The sequence below is a fragment of the Neospora caninum genome, chromosome X (assembly GCF_000208865.1).
Source record: "Neospora caninum Liverpool complete genome, chromosome X".
Taxonomy (NCBI): Eukaryota; Apicomplexa; class Conoidasida; order Eucoccidiorida; family Sarcocystidae; genus Neospora; species Neospora caninum.
In genome coordinates this window covers 5,476,218-5,494,493 of record NC_018396.1, presented here as the reverse complement: position 1 = coordinate 5,494,493, position 18,276 = coordinate 5,476,218, and the positions used below count along the sequence as shown (strand labels likewise).

Sequence of the window (18,276 nt, the reverse complement as noted above, 5' to 3'; positions counted from 1 at the left end):
ACGACCATGAATTTCGTCCCTCGACCCCCTTTCTCGGTCCGCTAATTTTTCTCATCACCTACACGTTGTTCGGTACACACTGTATCAGCGTCATTGTCTTTCCGCTGCCCGCATCTCTCGATTTCGCGGCTGTGTGTGCTGCTGGATTCCGTTTTTTCGTGGTGCGCGACCAACGCGTCTCTCCTGGGGAACCTCGCCTTTTCTGTCTGACCATGGATTTGACTTCGTTTCACTTTCCAGAATGGGGCGAGGCCACGGCTTTTTCGGCGGCGGGAAATGGAACTCGTACGGGGAGTATTTCCGCCATAAAAACCAAAAGATGCACCAGCAGATGCAAAACTCGCTGCGGCAGCATCCACAGTCACTTGGCGAAGAAGATGCGACTCCTTCTGATGAATTAAAACATGCTCCATCACGAAGACAAGGGAGGGAACACGAGCCGAGTAGTGGCACAGAGGGACCTCGAAAACGCGAGAAAAACGACACGGTAGTGGACGGCGGTTCAGCCGTGATTTCTTCTTGGGATTCTCACGCTTGCGTTGCATCGACCTCTGCGGCGTCTCCGCCCAACACAGGAGAATGCTTGTCCTTGATTCCAACCCCTGGAAAGGAGCTGCGACAACTAGGCAAGTCTCCCCCCGGCTTTATTCCTGGTCTCCACATATGCCCATCCTCCGCCTCATGTTCCGGTGTACATACAGCGTATGAGGAGAGCCGCTACGCTCGCCGGGTGCGCGAGTTACTTTTGAACGAGAGCCCGGAAGCGCGCAGCCTTCTCAATTCGTTCCTTTTCAAGAACTGTGTGTTCTATGTTGACGGAGACACTCTGGGGATGGACGACATTTGCTTCAAAAAGCTTCTGCTTCTTCTGGGAGGACGCATATGCATGCTGCCTGGCAAGGGATGCACGCACATCATTGCAGAGACAGTCGCGATGGGAAACCAGAGGTGGCGGCGCCTGCGGTAAGCTCTCAACATTTTTCTCTCGCTCCGCTTGCAGAAGGGGGGATCGTCTCGTAGACACACACGTGCAGACTAATCCATAGAAGGATATCTCCACAAACTGCCAGTACAACCCCATATGTAAATACACGTCAGTGCACACATGAGTATAGAGAGAGGAAGAAAAGGAAGAGACGAATGAGGCTGTACACTCGTTTTCTGTCCAGCTCCTTCTCAAAGCCTCTCAGTTTTCTCCCACAAGCAGACGCGCCAAATTGGTCGGCGTGTGAACTTACACCCACTCATGACATACGTAGAGCTGAAACCCGATGACCAAACAGTCACCGTAAAATCAGAGCGGGATAGAAAATGCATGCATGTCTTTAGGGAGAGACGGAGAAACTCCCAAAACTTCCCCTTCAAGGACCCAGCGTATGCATTTTCTGCGCCGCAGTTTGCTGCGTATTGGCAGCCCTCTTTAAGCTTTCTTTCGTTCACCTTTCTTCTCCCTTCCGTCGCCGTCATCCCTTCGTCCAGCCCTCTCATTGTCTTCACCGTAGTGTCACATCGTGAAAATGTCTTGTTAGTGACTGGATTTCTTTTTCCGCTGCATTTCTTCAGCGAGCAAGGAGGAGAAGGCAGAAAGTACGTGGTCGTGACTGTAAAGTGGGTGTTTGAGTGTATCAACAGAGGCAAGCTTCTACCAGCCTCCGAGTTCCGACCCGCAGAGCTGCAGACGAGACGACGCTACGCCAGTAAATCGATTGACTCCTTCTATGCCTGTCGCACGGGCGATGGAGAGACAGGAATACCAGCCAAATCGCCGCGTTTACTCGACGCGACTCGGCCGAGTGCCGACGCAGATGAAGATGCGCCAGGTACTGCAAAACGAGGTGCTGGCGACAGAGCAGAAGATAAAGGAGATCGGGGAGGAGAGGAAGAAGGAACCAGGGATGCGAAAACAAAGCACCTTGAAAGCGCTTTCGGTTTCGATGCACGAGTTTCCATTGTCTGCATAGACGACGTGGAGGATGTGACGGAAATGAGAGGGCGAGACGATCGACACACGGAAGAACAGGACGAAGGAGAGGGTGAAGAGAGCGACGGAGCAGGAGATTCAGACATGGTGGAGCTACAGTCACCAACTGGACAGCAGAGGGTGGGAATGTCTCCATGGTCAGCTACGAGCGTCAGCGCCGGTAGCAGGGCCGTTGTCACTTCCTCTTTCTCTGACCCCCTCTTTTCACGCCGTTCCCAGTCTTCCTTTTCTTCCATTCCTTCTTGCTCTCCGTCATCTTCCTCTTCCTCTGCTGCATCGCAGTTTGCCTCCCCTTACTCTGGTCTGACAGAGAACGTCGTCGCGAAGCGTTTCAACGGAGGTTTTTTAACGGATGCCACATCCCTCACTGCTTGTTCCTCGTCAGCCTCGTGGCGTCCTCCAGGTACTGTCTTTGCCTCCCATTTGTCTCCATTTCCTTCGTCTTCTGTTTCTTCATCGCTTCTAGCCGGTGAGAGGGGGGCGGCGTCTCCTGCAAGGACTTCCTCCAAGGAGAGCCCCAAGCGTTCAGAGAGACCAGACCGCAGAAGGGAGACTGCAGTGTCTCTTGTTTCACCTCTTTCTCGACCACGGCCAGACGGAGCCGCCTCTGCGGCGGCGACGGAGAGGCCACCGCGGATTCTGAGTCCTCAGCATCCTTCGTTTGTCTCCTCGTTCTTCGAAAATTCGCGTCTCCATTTCATCGGGAGATGGAGAACGCGATGCATGAATACGCTGGCGACGATTTTGAGCAAGGAGTGCCGAGACCAGCAACAGAGTGACACTCCCGCCTCTTCTTCTTCTTCTTCTTCTTCTTCTTCTTCTTCTTCTTCTTCTTCTTCTTCTTTGTTTCGACTAGAGGACCCTAGGGCGCGTCCAGGCGTGCTCCTACCCTTTGCACTGCCTCTGCTCTGTACGCCCCCGGCACACTTGGATGTAGCAGTATCGGCCGAAGCAGCCGCAGCTTTTCCGGCATCTCCTTCACTTTCTTCCTCTTCTTCTCCTTCCTTGTCTCGTGCGTTTTCTGGAGGAATGCTCGAGAGGCTTTTTCTCGCGCCGAAGGGGTCACCTTCCCGCTTTCCGCGTGGACAGGCCGCAACGAAGAGGCGCGGGGGAGCGAAGGAGAGGTCGCCAGGAGATGAGACAAAGAAGGACGAGAGCGGGGGAGAAAGAGCTCGTGGAGAGGAAGAAGATGAACGAGCGAGAGAGAATAAGCGAGAAGGTGATTGTAAACCTCATTTGCGATGGATCGTCCACGTCGACTTCGACGCCTTCTTCGTTGCTGTCGCTCTCAAGAAGAGACCCCACTTGAAGGACTTTCCAGTAAGGCCGAGGATGTAGTGCAGGAAGGACAGAGAGAGACTCAAACAGAGCACGGCAGGAAAATAGACGGAGCGACCGCAGTTGCGGGAAAAGAAAGGCACCAGAGACGAGCTGCGTGTGCAGCCGTGCGGAACAGAGAGGGTTCGCGGGATGATGCCTGTTAGGGGCCGAGGGGAAGGGACTGAAATCGCGAGCAGAGAGGGACACTGGAGGTCATGGAACCGTGGATCTCTCTTCTTGAATTCGGAAACCCCTCTTGTCTCCGTCTTGTGCCCCGCTCTCTCGCAGTGTCTCGAGCGCGCTCGAGCGTCAATTCCACTCTGGGGTGTCTGGACACGACACACTGGGAAGACAGCCGTAGAAGTGTCCCCCTTTTGCGGCCACGCCTGTCCTCTCTTCTTGTGATTTGTAGTCGCTCGCGTTGTCACCCTCAACGTACGTACTGTAAACGAACTTGATTCACGGCCTTCCAGAGGTTCTCGTCGTCCCCTGTCTCTCCTTCTGTTTTGTAGGTTGCTGTAGCCCATAGCCGCGGGTCGGGAATAGGGAAGGTTGCATCGTCGACAAGCGAGGTCGCGAGCTGTAACTACGTCGCGCGAGCTAGCGGTGTGTTCAAGGGGCAGTGGCTGGGCGAAGCGAGGGAACGGTGTCCGGGCCTGATTGCACTGCCTTACGACTTTGACGGCATCGAAGAAGCTAGCGAAGGACTCTTTGCATGCGTGCTCCAGATATCCCGTCGGATTCTCCCAGTGTCGTGCGACGAGGTAGGCTTGAAGGCGGAGCGACTCGATCTTCGCTGTGGTGGAGAGGAGAGGAAAAAAGCAGGAGGACGAAAACAGAGCAGCAGCGAAGAGACGAAACTGAGGGAGTCTCCGCTGCTCGTGCGATGCAGTGACATCGGGACAGCCATTGATGTTCACCGTTGATACCCCGAAGAAAAGGGAAAACTGAGGGAAAAGAAAAATAGGTGAACGGGGGAAACTCCTACGGAGTTCTGGTGTCGTGAGGCGAGGAAAGAAGAGACAGAGACGAAGAGAAGATTATCCCAAACGGAGAAACCACACAGGTCAGAAGAGGCCAGGCGACACAGAAGAGGTTACGGATTTGCGTATCGACAATGGTGCGTGCTCTTGGAGGACGTCCATCTTCACGCTTAAAACGCATGTATCAATTTCCTTTGGCTAGTTCGACGTCTCGGCTGACCTGCTGCACGAGAGACGTGTATTCTGTTGCACGCGCGCTCGTATCCTTTTCGTTCTGTTGCTCCCCGACAGACCTACGTCCAGCTTCTTCTCTCTCCAAAAGAGGACGGAGAGAGAGACGCGCAGACGCCGGGACTTGCCCCAGGATGCGCGCCCGACAGAGAAGCAGAGAGAGTCGTTCTCCACGCATGCACCCAACTCCGCCAAACCATTTTCGAGAGAACAAGGTGTTGGGTCTCCGTGGGCGCTGGCCCGAATTTGCTCGCTGCCAAACTCGCTGGTCTTCAAGCCAAACCTAAGGCAACTTCTCCGCAAACCGTCTGTCCATCTTCTCCGTCTTTTTTTTCTTCTTCTTCTTCCGCTTCGTCCTCTTCTTCCTCGTTTTTATCTTTTTCGCGAGGCCCAGTAACTTTGGAAGCTGATGGCGTTTGCGTGATTCAGTCCCACGAGAGCTCGCTTTTGTCTTTCATGGAACACGTGCCTCTTCGCAGGCTACCTGGAGTGGGGAGCGTTCTGGGAGACAAGGTGGAGCACGCGGGGCACTTGCGGAACTGCGGCCACGTCGTGGAGAAGGGAATGCACAGTCTGCGTCTTCTTCAGAATCTTCTCGGTAGGCGCAGCTCGGTGAAATCGATGTTGCCACATCGCGATGTCCTGTTACCTCAACCCATTTGCACGGCAGGCGTCTCGCAGGCTCAAGCGTTTTCGCGAGTTGGACTCACCTTTCTTCTCTCTCTGTATAGACGTAGTGTTGAGATCTTTGCGTCAGCAATCATGATTAGATCCACACGATCACCATGTGTTTCACCTCGTATCAAGTGCATTCACCTACTGATTGCTTTCTAGCTATCCATATATCTACCGATTATTATATATATATATATATGTATACATGTACCTTCAAGTCTTTGGAGGAATTTCAGAGTTGAGGGAAGTGGCGGTTTCTCCCGTTGCGGATTTTCGTTTCCCTCTTTTCTCCAGGAAGGAAACGTGGCGCTATGGTTTGGTGGATGGCGCATGGCTTTGACCCTCGTCCACTTCCCCCCTTCTGCCCTTCTGTCCTGACTCACTCTTCTTCTTCTTCCTCCAACTTGCGAGTTTCTTCGGACAAAGCCGGGCTCCGCCCCTGCAGCCTGTCTCCGCTGTCGTCGTCCCTCATGACCGACGACTCTCGATCGTCGGGCCAAGCATCAGGAGAGGCTGGATCTTCCGTTACCGTCGCTGCCTCTCCGGCCCTGGCCTCTGCTGTGTCGCCCGCTCTGGGGGTTTCCACATCGAGCACGTCTTCCTTCTTGGTGTCGCCGTCTTCTTTCTCTGGCGAAGAGACACTCGAAGCAGGTGCGACGGCGGTTCCCAGCTCGCGCAGTTTGACCATCAGCGTCAACTGGGGCATTCGACTGCACGAGGAGAAGGACGTCGTGGATCTGCTCAGACAGCTCGCCGGCGAAGCGCACACAAGGCTCCGCATGCATCGACTTGTTGCTCCGCGCCTGGGTTTAAAGGTAACTGCACACGCATAGAAACCTCACACCGCACAATGCATGGGCAGGCTCATATTTCTACGATAGGGTACATATATATATATATATATATATACCTGCGCATGAATGTTCATATATATATATATGTGGATATCGATTCCTGTGGACAGACAGGCGAGCTGCACGTCCCACTTCAAAGCGAATGCACATACCTCTGTATATGAACACACTCTCTCTATGTACACGTGCGTATGTGCACGTTCATGAAGAGTGCTTGAGAAGCTTCTTTTCCCTCCATGGTTGTGTCTGTGAGTCGCAGCCGCTCTGCTGAGCTCGACATTTCCCCCGGTGGTTTCTGAATCTCTGTGTAACGCGAGTGTTTCGCGGCGATGCCTTTTTGAGATGTGAATGCGCCAAAAGCAGAGTTGCCTGCGGCTGTCTTTACAGATTTATCACAGGCGCGCCGGCGTTCCGGTGGAAACTGAAAAATTTCTTGGCGCGGGAGTCTGCGATGTCCTCGCGGGGTACCGCCTCTGTTCGGAGTCTCTCCCCGCGAGCGTGGCGGCGCGGGTGGAGTGTCTAAACGTCCCTGTCCCTTCGGCTTCCGGCGACTGGTGCGTGGAAGGAGGCTCAACGGCAGCGGAGACACAACCTCCAGGGGAACAAGGGAGAGAGACGCGAGCAGAAGGGAGGAGCCGCACGGACGGAAAGACGCCGGCAGCCGTACAGGACCAGGCGGACGTCTTCAGAGAACTTGCCGCCCTCTGGTTCACGCAGTTCCAAGGGTAAGGTCGTCGCGGCAGTGTGCATGCCATTCACGCCTTTGTCCTCTAAGAAACCACTCTCAGAAGACAAGATACAGATGTCAGGTGGCGGAATGTCCTTCCTATATATATATATATATATATATATATATATGGTGAAATAGTAGGAAGTGTATGTACAGCCGCGAAGGTGTGTTTCACGGGCCGCCGGTCGGTGAAATTGACTGCTGTGGTGGGTCCATGGTCTCACGAGGCATTTCAGGTGCGCCGTTGTCACACGGTATCTCTGTTTTTCAACTCTAGAGCTTTCTGTGTGTTCTTCTTTCGTGATATGTGACTTCTTCGTTCTGTCCTGATCCCTCTGGTTCCCTCGATTCTCTCTCTGGCCTGCGGTCCTGCTCCGTAGCGCGTGTCCCATAGAAGATCTTCGAGGCTTCAACGTTCTTCTCCTGAGTCTGAGGACTGAGCGCGAACAAGCGGAAATGGAGGAGGCGGAGTCGCATCGCAGTCTTCAGCTGCGCCGCCAACGGGAAATCATGAGCAACTTTCTCTCTCTCGCCTCACCCGCGACAGCTTGTTCTGCAACCTCGCCGGGGGCTGTCGAAACCAGCAGTCGAGGTGAGGAGAGAGAAGTCGTGGTCGTCTCGTCTCAGGAATATAACGAAGACGCTTCGAGTCAACGCACACGCACTCTGCTCCCTACGGCAAATACAGACAACGCTACGGATGAGAAGGAAAAGGGTGGAGAGAGTGAAAAGGATGAAGACAACGAGAAGGAGGAGACGGGGAAAGTGACAGAGAAGAAGGAAGTCGGGGGAAACTCTCTGGTCGTCGAGAGTCAAACGCTTCTGGGAGGCGAGGCAGACAGCAACGGCGCCGAGGACGGGAAAGGAGCAGGAAAGGGAGAAGCAGGAAATTTAGAGGGAACGGAAAGAGATTTGGAGCGAGAGGAAACTGAAGCCAGGACGAAGCGCACGAGACGGTCGCAGTGCGGACAAGATGCGCCCCGTGGTGAATCTGAAAGCCAGAACTCGCCTGCCTTTCTAGAGCCCAAAATTATGTCTCCGCTACCTCGAAGGTCCGCTCTTCTTTCCTCGCCCACCTTTGCTCCTCCGCCTGTTCCTTCCTCTTCCTCTGCATCCTCCTCTTCCTCTTTCCCCTGTTTTTCTTCTTCTTCTTCACCAAGTTCTTCCTCGTCGTCTGCGCGTGCTGTTCAAGATCAGCAACGAGGAAGGTTCTTTTCCTCTTCTCAGCAGGCGACGCAGCTTTCCACTTACAAGTCGTCGCACTCTGTCACTCCTCAAAGACCGGAGAGAAGTGGAAGAAGAGGAAGCCCGAGCTCAGGGAAAGGGAGAGAAACGTCGCGGACGTGGCGGCGAGAGAGTCGCAAAAGCTTTCCTTCTTCATACGCATCCCTCGACCATTTTCTCCTCTCTTCTCTCCGCCCCAGCTCCTCTCCTCCGCATACACCGCCGCCACGCCGACAGTCCCAAGGCCACGAGGCAGGCGCGAGTATACACACACCGGAGACGTCCCTTCGCTGCCTCTCGGCTTCCTCTACGCCCGCCACGGTCGTGCTGTCTCCTCTGCGTAGTCGCCCGGAGGACCCTGGCCGTTCTGAACCGATTCGAGGGGGGACGTCAGAGACTCAAGAAGGGAGAAACGCGGCTCGAACTGGGTTCCTGTCTCGGGACAAGGAAGGCGGACGACGCACGCCAAGCAAAAGCCCAGCCTCACTGGTGCGCGCGACGAGGAGAGAGAAGAAAAGGGGGCGAGAAGACGGGAAACAGCAACTGCTCCCGCCGCTGCTGACGGACCAGGCCGAGGGGGGAAGAGAAAGAAGAAAGAGAACCTCTGTCGTTTTTCGAGAGGTTATCTCTCTCTTGAATGACGAGGAATCCCAGGAAGGCCCAGGGAATTCCGATCCTGTACCCAGTCGCTCGCCCCACTCGGAAGGCCGCGACCCCGCGTTTGGAGCCCAAGGCAACGGAGACACTTTCTGGAGGCCAACGGGGACCCGACACCAGGCACAGGGAAGCGACGGCAACGCGGTGTGCAGCACACTGGACAGCGACAGCGAGGACGAGAGTCCTGAGGGAGAATGCGGTAAAAGCGGACAGGAAGGAGACAGGCGCGAAGGGGTCGGCCGTCGACCAGCCTCGGTTTCGAAGACATCAATAGCGCCTAGAGAGCACGAGAGCGACGGCAGGGAAAGCGAAGAAGGAAGCTACGAAGGAGACAGAGAACATAGGGTTGACTCACCCGTCGTGCCGAAGCAGGTGATTGAACTGGGAGACGAGGGCGAGGCCCGTGGGGAGGAAAGGGGAGCGGAGGGAGCCGGCGGTGAATGTACAGCGGAAATGGAGCCGGAGGAGGGTGAAGTCTTTCTCTCCGCGCGAGAAGAAATGGAGGTCGAGGCTCTACCTCGGCAGGAAAATGCTGATCAAAAAGCAAGCGGCGGCGACAGGCTCGAAGGAAGAAGAGCATCGCGCCCCGCTTCGCCTCCTCTCGCTATTGGGAAAGCAGCCGGCTCACATCTCTCTTCGACGCCTCGCACCGCTCTGTCGATTTCGTCACCATCCGCGCCACGACTCGGGCCCGTCCCAAGCTCTCCCCAGACTTTCCGCTCGTCGACATCTCTGCCTCGGCAAGTGCCTTCCTCCACCATGCCCGTTCCATCTCCTGCGTCTTCCTCTCCTCGACGACGCGAACGGAGCAGACCAAGGGTGGGAAGGAGAGAGGGAGACGAGAGGAGACATTCGGCTGCCTCTCTCGTTCTTCGCGACTCCCTGCATGCCATCACGGAGCTGTGGAGAGAGAGCGATGGCCTGCAGCGTGCGTCGCCCCTCGCGTCTGGTCCGACGAAGCTGGCGCTTTCCCGCGTCGCCGCGCAAGTCCTCGTGGTGGGGTTCCTCCGGGCTGCTCTGTTTGCTGCGTCTGCATGCGCGACGGCTGGGGAAACCAGGCGCTCCGACAAGGGCCAGGGGCAGAGACCAAGCGGCGGACTCGAACGCGACGGTCTCGACGAGAGCCGAAGCGAAAAGAAAGACAGAGAAGGCAAACAACCTGAGAGAGTGATCATACTCGACCAGGTGACTGCCGACCGCAGCCCCACGCCCTCCTGTCCGCTTTCCCATCCGTTCTCTTCTTCAGCTTCCGTTTCTTCACCTTCCGCACGTGTTCCGTCCCTGTCTTCTTCGGCTGACCTTCGGTGGCGCTCTGCGTTCCTTCGGGGCTTCGACAGGGGAATTGCAGAGGCGCGGTCTTTCTGTCTCTCGAGCGCTGCGCCAGGATCCGGAGTCTCTCTCGCGTTTCTTTCTCGCGCAGTGCATCGACGGGCTCGTCGAGCTGTCTCGCTCGCTCTTGCTTCCAGAGAGGCCGCTCGCCAGATGAGGGCTTTCGACGAGCGCGGACGAAGCAGCCGAGAGGCGGTAGGAGGCGCACAGACGCTGTCGCAGGCGGAAGTGGGGAAGTGCGCAGCAGGCGAACAAGAGGGAGGAAACGGAGCAGAAGAGGGAGACGGCACATGCGGTGAAGGAGACATCGACGGACCAGAGAATAGAGAGGGGGGGAGAGAAGAGAAGGAAGAGGATGGAGCAGAGAATAGAGAGGCAGAGCGGCGAGAGAGAGTCAGGGCAGGCGCAGAGCAAGGCGGCCGTGTGCGCGACGCGGGGAGCGAGAGCGAGACGGGCACTTTATCGGGAGAGGAAGACGAAGAGGGAGACAGACTGGAGTGGGCGATGAGCCGCGAACTGCTCGCTTTTTTGGGTGGCGAAAGAAGGAACCAGCCAGAGAGAGACTTGTCCACGGAACGGAGGGAACGAGAAGACGAGGAGCATGCACAGGAATTCGAGAGCCCCTGGGAGGAAACGATCCAGTCACCCCACGATTCTCCAGCTCACCAGAGGTCCCCAGACACCGAAGCGGGACAGCACGGAGCGAAGGAGAAGGAATTCGCTGCGTTAGAGCAAGAGAGGGAGTGCGAACTGATGGGCCTAGCACAGGTGCTGCCGTCTCGTGTCAAGCTCCTCTTCAACTTTAACCTTTGCTGATCTGTTTAGTGTCACAGAGGCCCGGTGTCGAAGAGATCTTGCTTTCGTCGCTTCGCGAAAGTGTGCTGGGCGTGGCGCTTGCATCCCCCAACTACCAACTCCTCGGATTTCATGGGAGCGCTTTAAATCTCAAAGAGCCTCGTTAAAGGAGAGAAAAAGCTCTCCACACGGTCCTTCTAGCAACGGTTTCCTCGCTTTTCTCCCTTTGTCTTCCAAAGCTAGGGCACTACGCGTTTGCGTCCTGGTGATGCCTCTGCGGATAGTGCAGTGCCTCGCTACACCCGCAGCCACCACGTGGCAGGGATATGCGGAATTCTAATGAAGGTTTCCCGTGTCGCTTACCCTTCGGTGCGCCCTCAGACAAATGCATTCGTGTGCTTTCTTCGTAAATGAGGTCGTAGACGTAGCGTGGCGTCAACAAGACACGATGCGGACGTTGGTACGATATAGAGAAGAGTCGTTCCTTGGTGACAGAACGAGCAGAGAACTGTTGGAGTCTAGGTCGCGGGGCGTTCCCTGTCGAAAAGCTCAGGCAGTCCCAGCCGGTGGAAGCGAACGGAGAGATCGTCGTCCTTCACTCTGTTTTTTCTCTCCTCTCCCCGACTTGAGGGCAAAAAGAGTCACGAGAAGCACGCACATTGCTGGACCACAAAATGCGAACGTTTGCGCCTGCAAAACCTCAGATACACCGGCCGACAACCCCTCAACCCCCCCTTTGACACTCTCCCTCGTTGGGCAGTAGAGACGAGCAGCGCCTCGCGATGGATGCAGATTGCGAACACGGAAAATAGAAAAAGGAGATACTTGGACCCTCCTGGGCTGTTTCCGAATCTCTGAGACGACTCGCACGGACGCGTTCTTGGCGACTCCTGAGAGGTTTGCTCTCTGTCGGGAGCCTCGGCGGCGCCGATGGAGAGTTTACGGTTAGACACCTCTCGAGACGATAGAGTTCTAGAGAGGAAGAGGGACGCGGTAGTAGGCGCCAGGGACGAAGGGCATTTTGCACACTTCGACGTCTTTCGTCGGGCGGGGAGTGTCCAGCTGAACGCGCGTCTTTGGCTGCAGAACGGACAAAAACATGAAGCGGGAACCTCTCCAATCTCCTGTCTCTGCGACGGCTCGCGAAAGCCTCTATCGCCTCGCGCCTGCGACCGGATTCTTGAGCTCGGGCAACCACCCGAACGCCTGCAGAGGCAAGGGTTTTTTTTTTATCTTTTTTGAGAAAAAACGAGAACACCGCATGTAGTCACGAGACGGCGTTGGACGGACTCTGCCACACAGCAAGGACGTGTTTGGCTTCTGTCTTTTTTTTCCCTGAAAGGCGGTGCTCCTCCAGAGACAGCAGCGCAAGGAGTCGCAGAAACACTCCCTACGAGGTACCTCTCTACTACTACAACCGCACAATCCTCAACCCGAGAGCCACATCCGTCCATGCAAATGTCTCGCAGCTTCCTATATATATCTATGTATATACATTGTTGTAACACATGTACCGGCAAACACAAATATATATATATATATATATATATATATATTTCCATATATACTTGAATGTACTGGAAGCCTACCAGGGTGTACGGGAGATCTAGGTACGCCATGCCGATGGTTCGCTGCAGCGACGGGGCAAAGCAGCTGCTGGTCACCGCGCCAACTTTCTTTTCTCCCTCGAGGCTGAGGACGGCGACTCCTCCTGCAAATGGCCATGGGACGAAAAACCGAAAAAACCTGTCGAAAAATACCCTGAAGATTAGAGTCCAGACTTCACAAACCGCGCCGACGCAGGATCTCGTGATCTGTCCCGTCTCACGCTGTCCCCTCAATAACCTGCAGAAGGTTTGTTCTCTTCGGCTTTGAGTTCGTCGATGCCACTCCATCCTTTTTCCGTCGTATCCGGTCGTTTTCAAACACCTTTTCTCTCCACCGCAACGCCCCGAATCTCGCTGATTTCCTGCCAGGCCGTTCTTCTTCTCCTACTCCTTCGTCTCGCTTTCCCACGTATCTCCGCTGTGCGTCTCCCCAGTTCTTCTCTTGCTCACCCTTGGTTGTCGAGCCGCCCGCCGGGAGCGCGAGGCCGACGCGTTTGCGGCGGAGGCGGTCGACCTCGAAAATGCCTGCCTTCTCAGCCGCCTCGTCCAGCTGAGCTTGCAAGGTTTCCGCGTCGATATGGACCCGCGACTTCGCCTGGCTCTGCAGCAGCTGCAGCTGCACGAGCTGCGCGAGAATCCGCGACGCCCCCGGAAAGTTCGCTTCCTGGCGACGGCGGCGACCTGGCGCAGACAAGGCGGGAAGAACGAAAAAACCCGCGCATTTGCAGAGTGCAAAGAGCGAAACATCGAGTCAAAACCCACCGCGAAATCTACACACCAACTGTCCCTCACAAACGCATCCTGGAAATTCACAATATGCGCACGCGTGTGCATGCATACCAACTATGTACGAAGGCCTGGACCGACCTACCCACCATATCATATATATAGATGCATACATGGAGACAGCACACGACAACGATGTTATACAAATAAACAATATGCATATACATCCCGCATATATATATATATATATATATATATATATATATAGTTCCGTATAACCTAGATGTAAATATCGCAATATGGCTAGACGCAAGTTGAAATGCTGGCATATTTCGACACACACGCGAGCATACATTTATATATATATATATATGTAGATCACTGAATGCAAGTGACGGACTTATCTCAGTATCGACAGATCCTTCGAGATGGATTTGTATGTGCACAGGCGGAAAGGTGGAGACGGGAGTAGGCCCGTGAGACGGCCATGACATGAAAACAAAAACGCGAGTTTTTGCTCACCGACAGCCCATCCCAGGGAAGCCTCCACAGGGGTCGTTTCCTCGTCGATATCAGCCCCGTACAGGCAGAGACCCGCTTCTTGTCGCAGAGTCTCTCGCGTGCCGAATCCCGCTGGGCGCAGCAGCGATGATTTTTCCAGCAGAGCCGAGAAGACCATCGACGCCTCCTCCGAGAGCAATGAAATCTGCGACGTCGCCACAGACACCACCCACGCCCATCTGCATCTACATCTCTCTCTCTTCTTTCCATCTAGATCTTTCAACACCCCCATATATACATATATATGAACATGCCTCGGTCAGTCTGTAGAAGCCGCTATATAGAGAGAGGTGTATTCGAGGAGGCGATGAAACGGCTTATGCTGCGAGGAATGAGCAACTGAGTTCGAGAAGAGAAAATTGCCTGTTTTCGTCCTCGCTATGCGCGTTTCTCTTACCTCAAACCCGTCTTCCCCGGAGAAGCCGCACCGCGTCAAAACGCACTCGACACCCTCCACGGTGCACAGGTAACCTGGAATCCGCAGCGGATTCAGAATACACAAGGAGAAAAAAGTGTAATCTCCCCACGAGCAAGAAAGGAGAACCGAAGTGCACCGCAGCCTCCATGACAAACTGCGACAGGCGAGCGGCACACATCGGCACCACAGGAAAGGCGCGATCGTGCACGGTGAAACGCTTGCTAGAATCCGCGCCAGGGTAATAACCAGCCACGGGGCGACAAAACGCGAACACCGGGCGCGAAGACGGGAAGAAGGCGCCACCACCGTCCCTCGTCCTGCGTACTGCTCATAAAGGGCATTTTGACGAGATCGACGCTCGCGGCATCCACAACCTGGCCCATCACCTCCATCGCCTGTGCGCCCTGGACTCCCAACAGCGTGAAGTCGTCCAGAGCCTCCACCGTCACGCGTTCGCCTGAGGCCACAGCGGAAGAAATACCATCCAGGGCTAGGTTTCGCTTCACAAACCCCTGGGCGAAAGCCGCGGAGACACGAACACGCGGTTGAACGGACTTCTCTAAAAGGCGCCGTGGACACGCAATCACAAACGAGCGCGATTTCCACGAAAAAAGGCGAACATCTTACCTCAACTGAGCGTTCATTCCCACAGCGCGCGCGTGTGCATCCACGACAAACCGCACACCCACAGAGAATTAGCCACGGAAGAAGTACACCAGCTGAGAGATGTGTTTTGAAACCTCGTCGTGATGGTGGAGACCGTCAGACAAGAATGCACACCCGCAGACGCACGCGCGCAACATAAATAAATAAATATACATATACATATAACATTTGGGTATGCAAGGACGGGTGTATGTACCTCTTCCCCGCGCTATAGCAGCCTCTGCCTCAAGCCGTTCGAGAACTTTGGCTTTATTGCATGCATTGCCCATGACCAGCAGGAAGCCTGGATGCACTGCAACGATCACGTCGTCCAGAATGCCACCGTCGTCGTTGGTGAAGAGCGTGAAGCGGCTCTCGGTTTCGAGAAGGCCTGTCGCGGAACAGACAAACAGCGAGAACCACATTACGAGGGGAAAGAGAAATAGAACGACGAGAAGCATACCACGTCGACTCACAACCAGCCGCGAAGCAGTGACGGACTGACAGGAAACAGCGCAAACGCCGGCCTCGTGAAAAATGCAACAGCTGATAAGAGGCAACCGATATGAAAACACTCCAGCCCATCGATATACACCTCTCACTCTGACACTCCCCACCACACATATATGAGTAGTTGCGCAAACAATAGGAACACGCTTATATACAAATATATATATATATATATATATGCATGTATGCACGAATATGAAAATGCAAGTTTCAGGGTAAGAGCAGTTTTTTTGTTCATCTGTTTAGCGAGTAGATGCCATTGCGCATTCGTCCACGCACAAGTGACGACGAATGACTGGTCTGTTTCTGCAGCGATGAAAAGAGGGCGCGTGGGGCTCTTGCTAACTCCGCATGCCTTCACCAGAATTTTCTCTCTGGCCTTACTCTGGACATCACCGACCACTAGACGTTCGAGGAGCTGCGCGGCCTTCTCGCCCCAGATCCTTCAGCATACAAAAGCAGAGAGCACGACTTTCATGGGAGGTCGAGCCTTCTGATCCACGAGAATCCAAGTCAACGCCATTCTCTTGGCTTGGTGTAAGCGCTGGCTCTGCTGGGGCCACCCCTCATGTCTCTGTCTTTTGGTGTGGAATTTTATCCTTCCTTCTTTCTCTCTTCTGTCCATCCTCTCTCGCTTCTTGTGTTCGTCTCCATTCTTCCCCGTTCTTTCTCAAATTTGGTGTTGCGTGTGCTTTTCAGCTTGCTTTCGCTGCAGACCTCACCGATAGTGTTGGCGGTAAGAGAAGTCGAAAAGCGAGGCACAGGTCCGCGTGTGGAGGTGGGAGCTCATCACGCCCTCGCCCTCGTAGGCGAAAGGCAGGAGCACGCCCTGGAACCTAAGCGCATGGAACACGACCGCCAGAGACAGCGAAGAACATCAAAGACACAGAGCCGTGGCAGAAGCCGCGGACACGCGGTTCCGCCCGCCGCGCGAATGCAAGGCTCTTCCTTCGATTTGGACTGTGTTTTTCAGAACCGGAAAATAAAGCGTGCGAAGCACGCCTGCAGCAACAGGCTCACGCCAGTGCACAAAGAACAGCTCGGGGAAGAACAGACCCGTTCACCAGCGGGAGCGTCCTGTTTGATTTGTATGGGAAAGTGTACAGAGGGACCAGAACATATATTATAATATATATAATATGAATACGCGTTTATGGGCACACACGGGCTCCTTTTCACACACAGGGGTCTATAGCAACCGTCAGGAACATGCATGCATTTACATTTGCATGCGTTGGTGTATCGTAAGCCGCTACATAAGCATTCAGATGACGCTGAATTGATGAACGGATTGAGTGTGTATGAATGGATCGACGTCAGGCAGCGCATCGCGTTCCCCTCGCCCCTTTTCACTTTTCCTCTCACTTGCCGAACTTCGCCCCCAGCCCCGCATGCACTTCGTGCAGAGGTGAAAGGCGCACTGATGTCGCCGGAGGGGCTCGAGAGCCCGAGGGAGCGGAAGGAGAGGCAGACTCTTTTGCCTGAACAGAGGGAGGTGAAGAGGCTGCGGCGGGAGAGGGAAAGGTAGGCTGGGAAACTGCGTCTGGTGCTAGAGTCCGTTCAGCAACCACGACCGCCGGCCTGACGGTTTGAGGTGTATGCACAACCGGCTCCGACATAGAGGGGACGCGCCCAGAAGCGGGCATCCTTTCCAAGGGTTCCGAACTTTTCACTGCGGTTGCGTTGTCGCTACTCGGTGACTGTGGCGACAACGAACTCCTTGCCTGCCGGTCGTTAAGGGCTTTGCTCCCCGTTGTTGAGGTGTACATACACTGCAGACCTGCCCGTTCTGAAAATGTGGCACGAATCTCGCATTTCCATGGCCGAGGAGACGCCGAATCGCGCGCATAGGAAGAGATGAACACCCGGGATCCACAACTGGACTGCATCGCACTTCCTTGCCCGGAAGACTCCGCCCTTATCGCATGGAACAGGAACCTTGGCTTCCGAGTCTGTGTGCCGAAGACAGGCAGGCGCGAAGAGGCGCTGGAAAAGCTGGCGGAATCAGCAGATTGCAGCGACAGACCAGAGACAGAGCGCCGAGACACCACCCGAGACGAAGAAGAGACAAGGGACGAACAGTTGAAGACGAAGTTCTGCGAAGAGTGAGCTCGTGTGAGAGCAGGCGACGCACGCGCTAGGCCGTGCGTCCAGCAGACAGGCAAACAAGACAAGTAAGACAGCCCATGCGAGGACGCCCGTGGATGAGAGCAGAAAACTGAGGAGGAGGTCTGCGCCGAGCGCCTTGGACCTTCCTCGTTGAAACGCAAAGTTTCTGTTTCAGTGAAAACGGAAGTGCAGGGAGAAGCTCGAGCACGTCGGCTTCTCAGGAAAACTTGGGACGCATGCAGTTGCAGCCCCTGTGGGGGGGTCGAACGAGCGGCGGAGGAAGACAAAGAACGTGAAGGAAACGCACAGGCAGTAAACGAGGAAGGACGAGACGATGCAGGACACGCCAGCGACGCGGCTCGCGCCGGAATTTGGGGAAGATGGAAAGCGTCGAGGCCGGTTGGAAGGCGACACAGATTTGACCGAGGGAAGATGGGGCGGGAACAAAGGGAGGAACGAGGGGCCGGAGAACGAGCGGCGAGAAAACTGGCAACACCGTCGTGTCGAGGGCCGCCGAAGCGGCCGAGACGTCGCATTTTTGCTTCTCGGCTTTGAAACTGGAAAATAGAGGAGGGAGAGAACTCTGTGCGGATGATTATTCACTGAGGCCACGGAAGCCAACAGGCCTGCGTCGACTTGCATGGATACAAGCAGAGAGGGCACGGTACAGACACGCGCGCATACCTGGGGAGCATTTCATCGGGAACACAAGCTGTACACAAGAGAGAGTGATGTGCGTTCAATCAGCCACAGACCTCCAGGCAGACCGGCTAGGTTTCTGTCTGTTTTGCACGCGCATCCAGTGCCGGGCGAGTACAACGCGATGGGACTGGGTTTGACGCTCCTCCTGTCTGTGTCTCCGCTCCGCCCAGCCGCCTTTCTGCCGCTGAGTCAACCGTACAGCTTCGCTTTCGGACTGAA

General features: G+C 55.2%; 2 protein-coding genes across 2 annotated transcripts; one reads left to right on the top strand and one right to left on the bottom strand.

Moving 5' to 3' along the window:
• Positions 1-241: 241 nt before the first annotated feature.
• On the top strand, positions 242-10,800 carry NCLIV_051220 (ImpB/MucB/SamB family protein, related; the record flags this gene model as incomplete). The annotated part of the gene is made up of 9 exons (XM_003884676.1): positions 242-963; positions 1,564-1,820; positions 2,577-3,301; positions 3,814-4,065; positions 4,945-5,113; positions 5,485-6,005; positions 6,432-6,769; positions 7,155-7,826; positions 8,343-10,800. 9 exons carry the CDS (start codon positions 242-244, stop codon positions 10,798-10,800), a joined length of 6,114 nt encoding a protein of 2,037 aa, XP_003884725.1.
• Positions 10,801-11,751: 951 nt separating this feature from the next.
• Positions 11,752-16,892, bottom strand: NCLIV_051210 (putative aminomethyltransferase, mitochondrial; the record flags this gene model as incomplete). Its single annotated transcript, XM_003884675.1, has 10 exons — positions 11,752-11,859; positions 12,369-12,490; positions 12,837-13,067; positions 13,635-13,818; positions 14,071-14,144; positions 14,417-14,650; positions 14,954-15,127; positions 15,631-15,689; positions 15,969-16,082; positions 16,612-16,892. The coding sequence occupies 10 exons, from the start codon at positions 16,890-16,892 to the stop codon at positions 11,752-11,754; spliced, it is 1,581 nt and encodes a 526-aa protein (XP_003884724.1).
• Between the last annotated feature and the right edge of the window lie 1,384 nt (positions 16,893-18,276).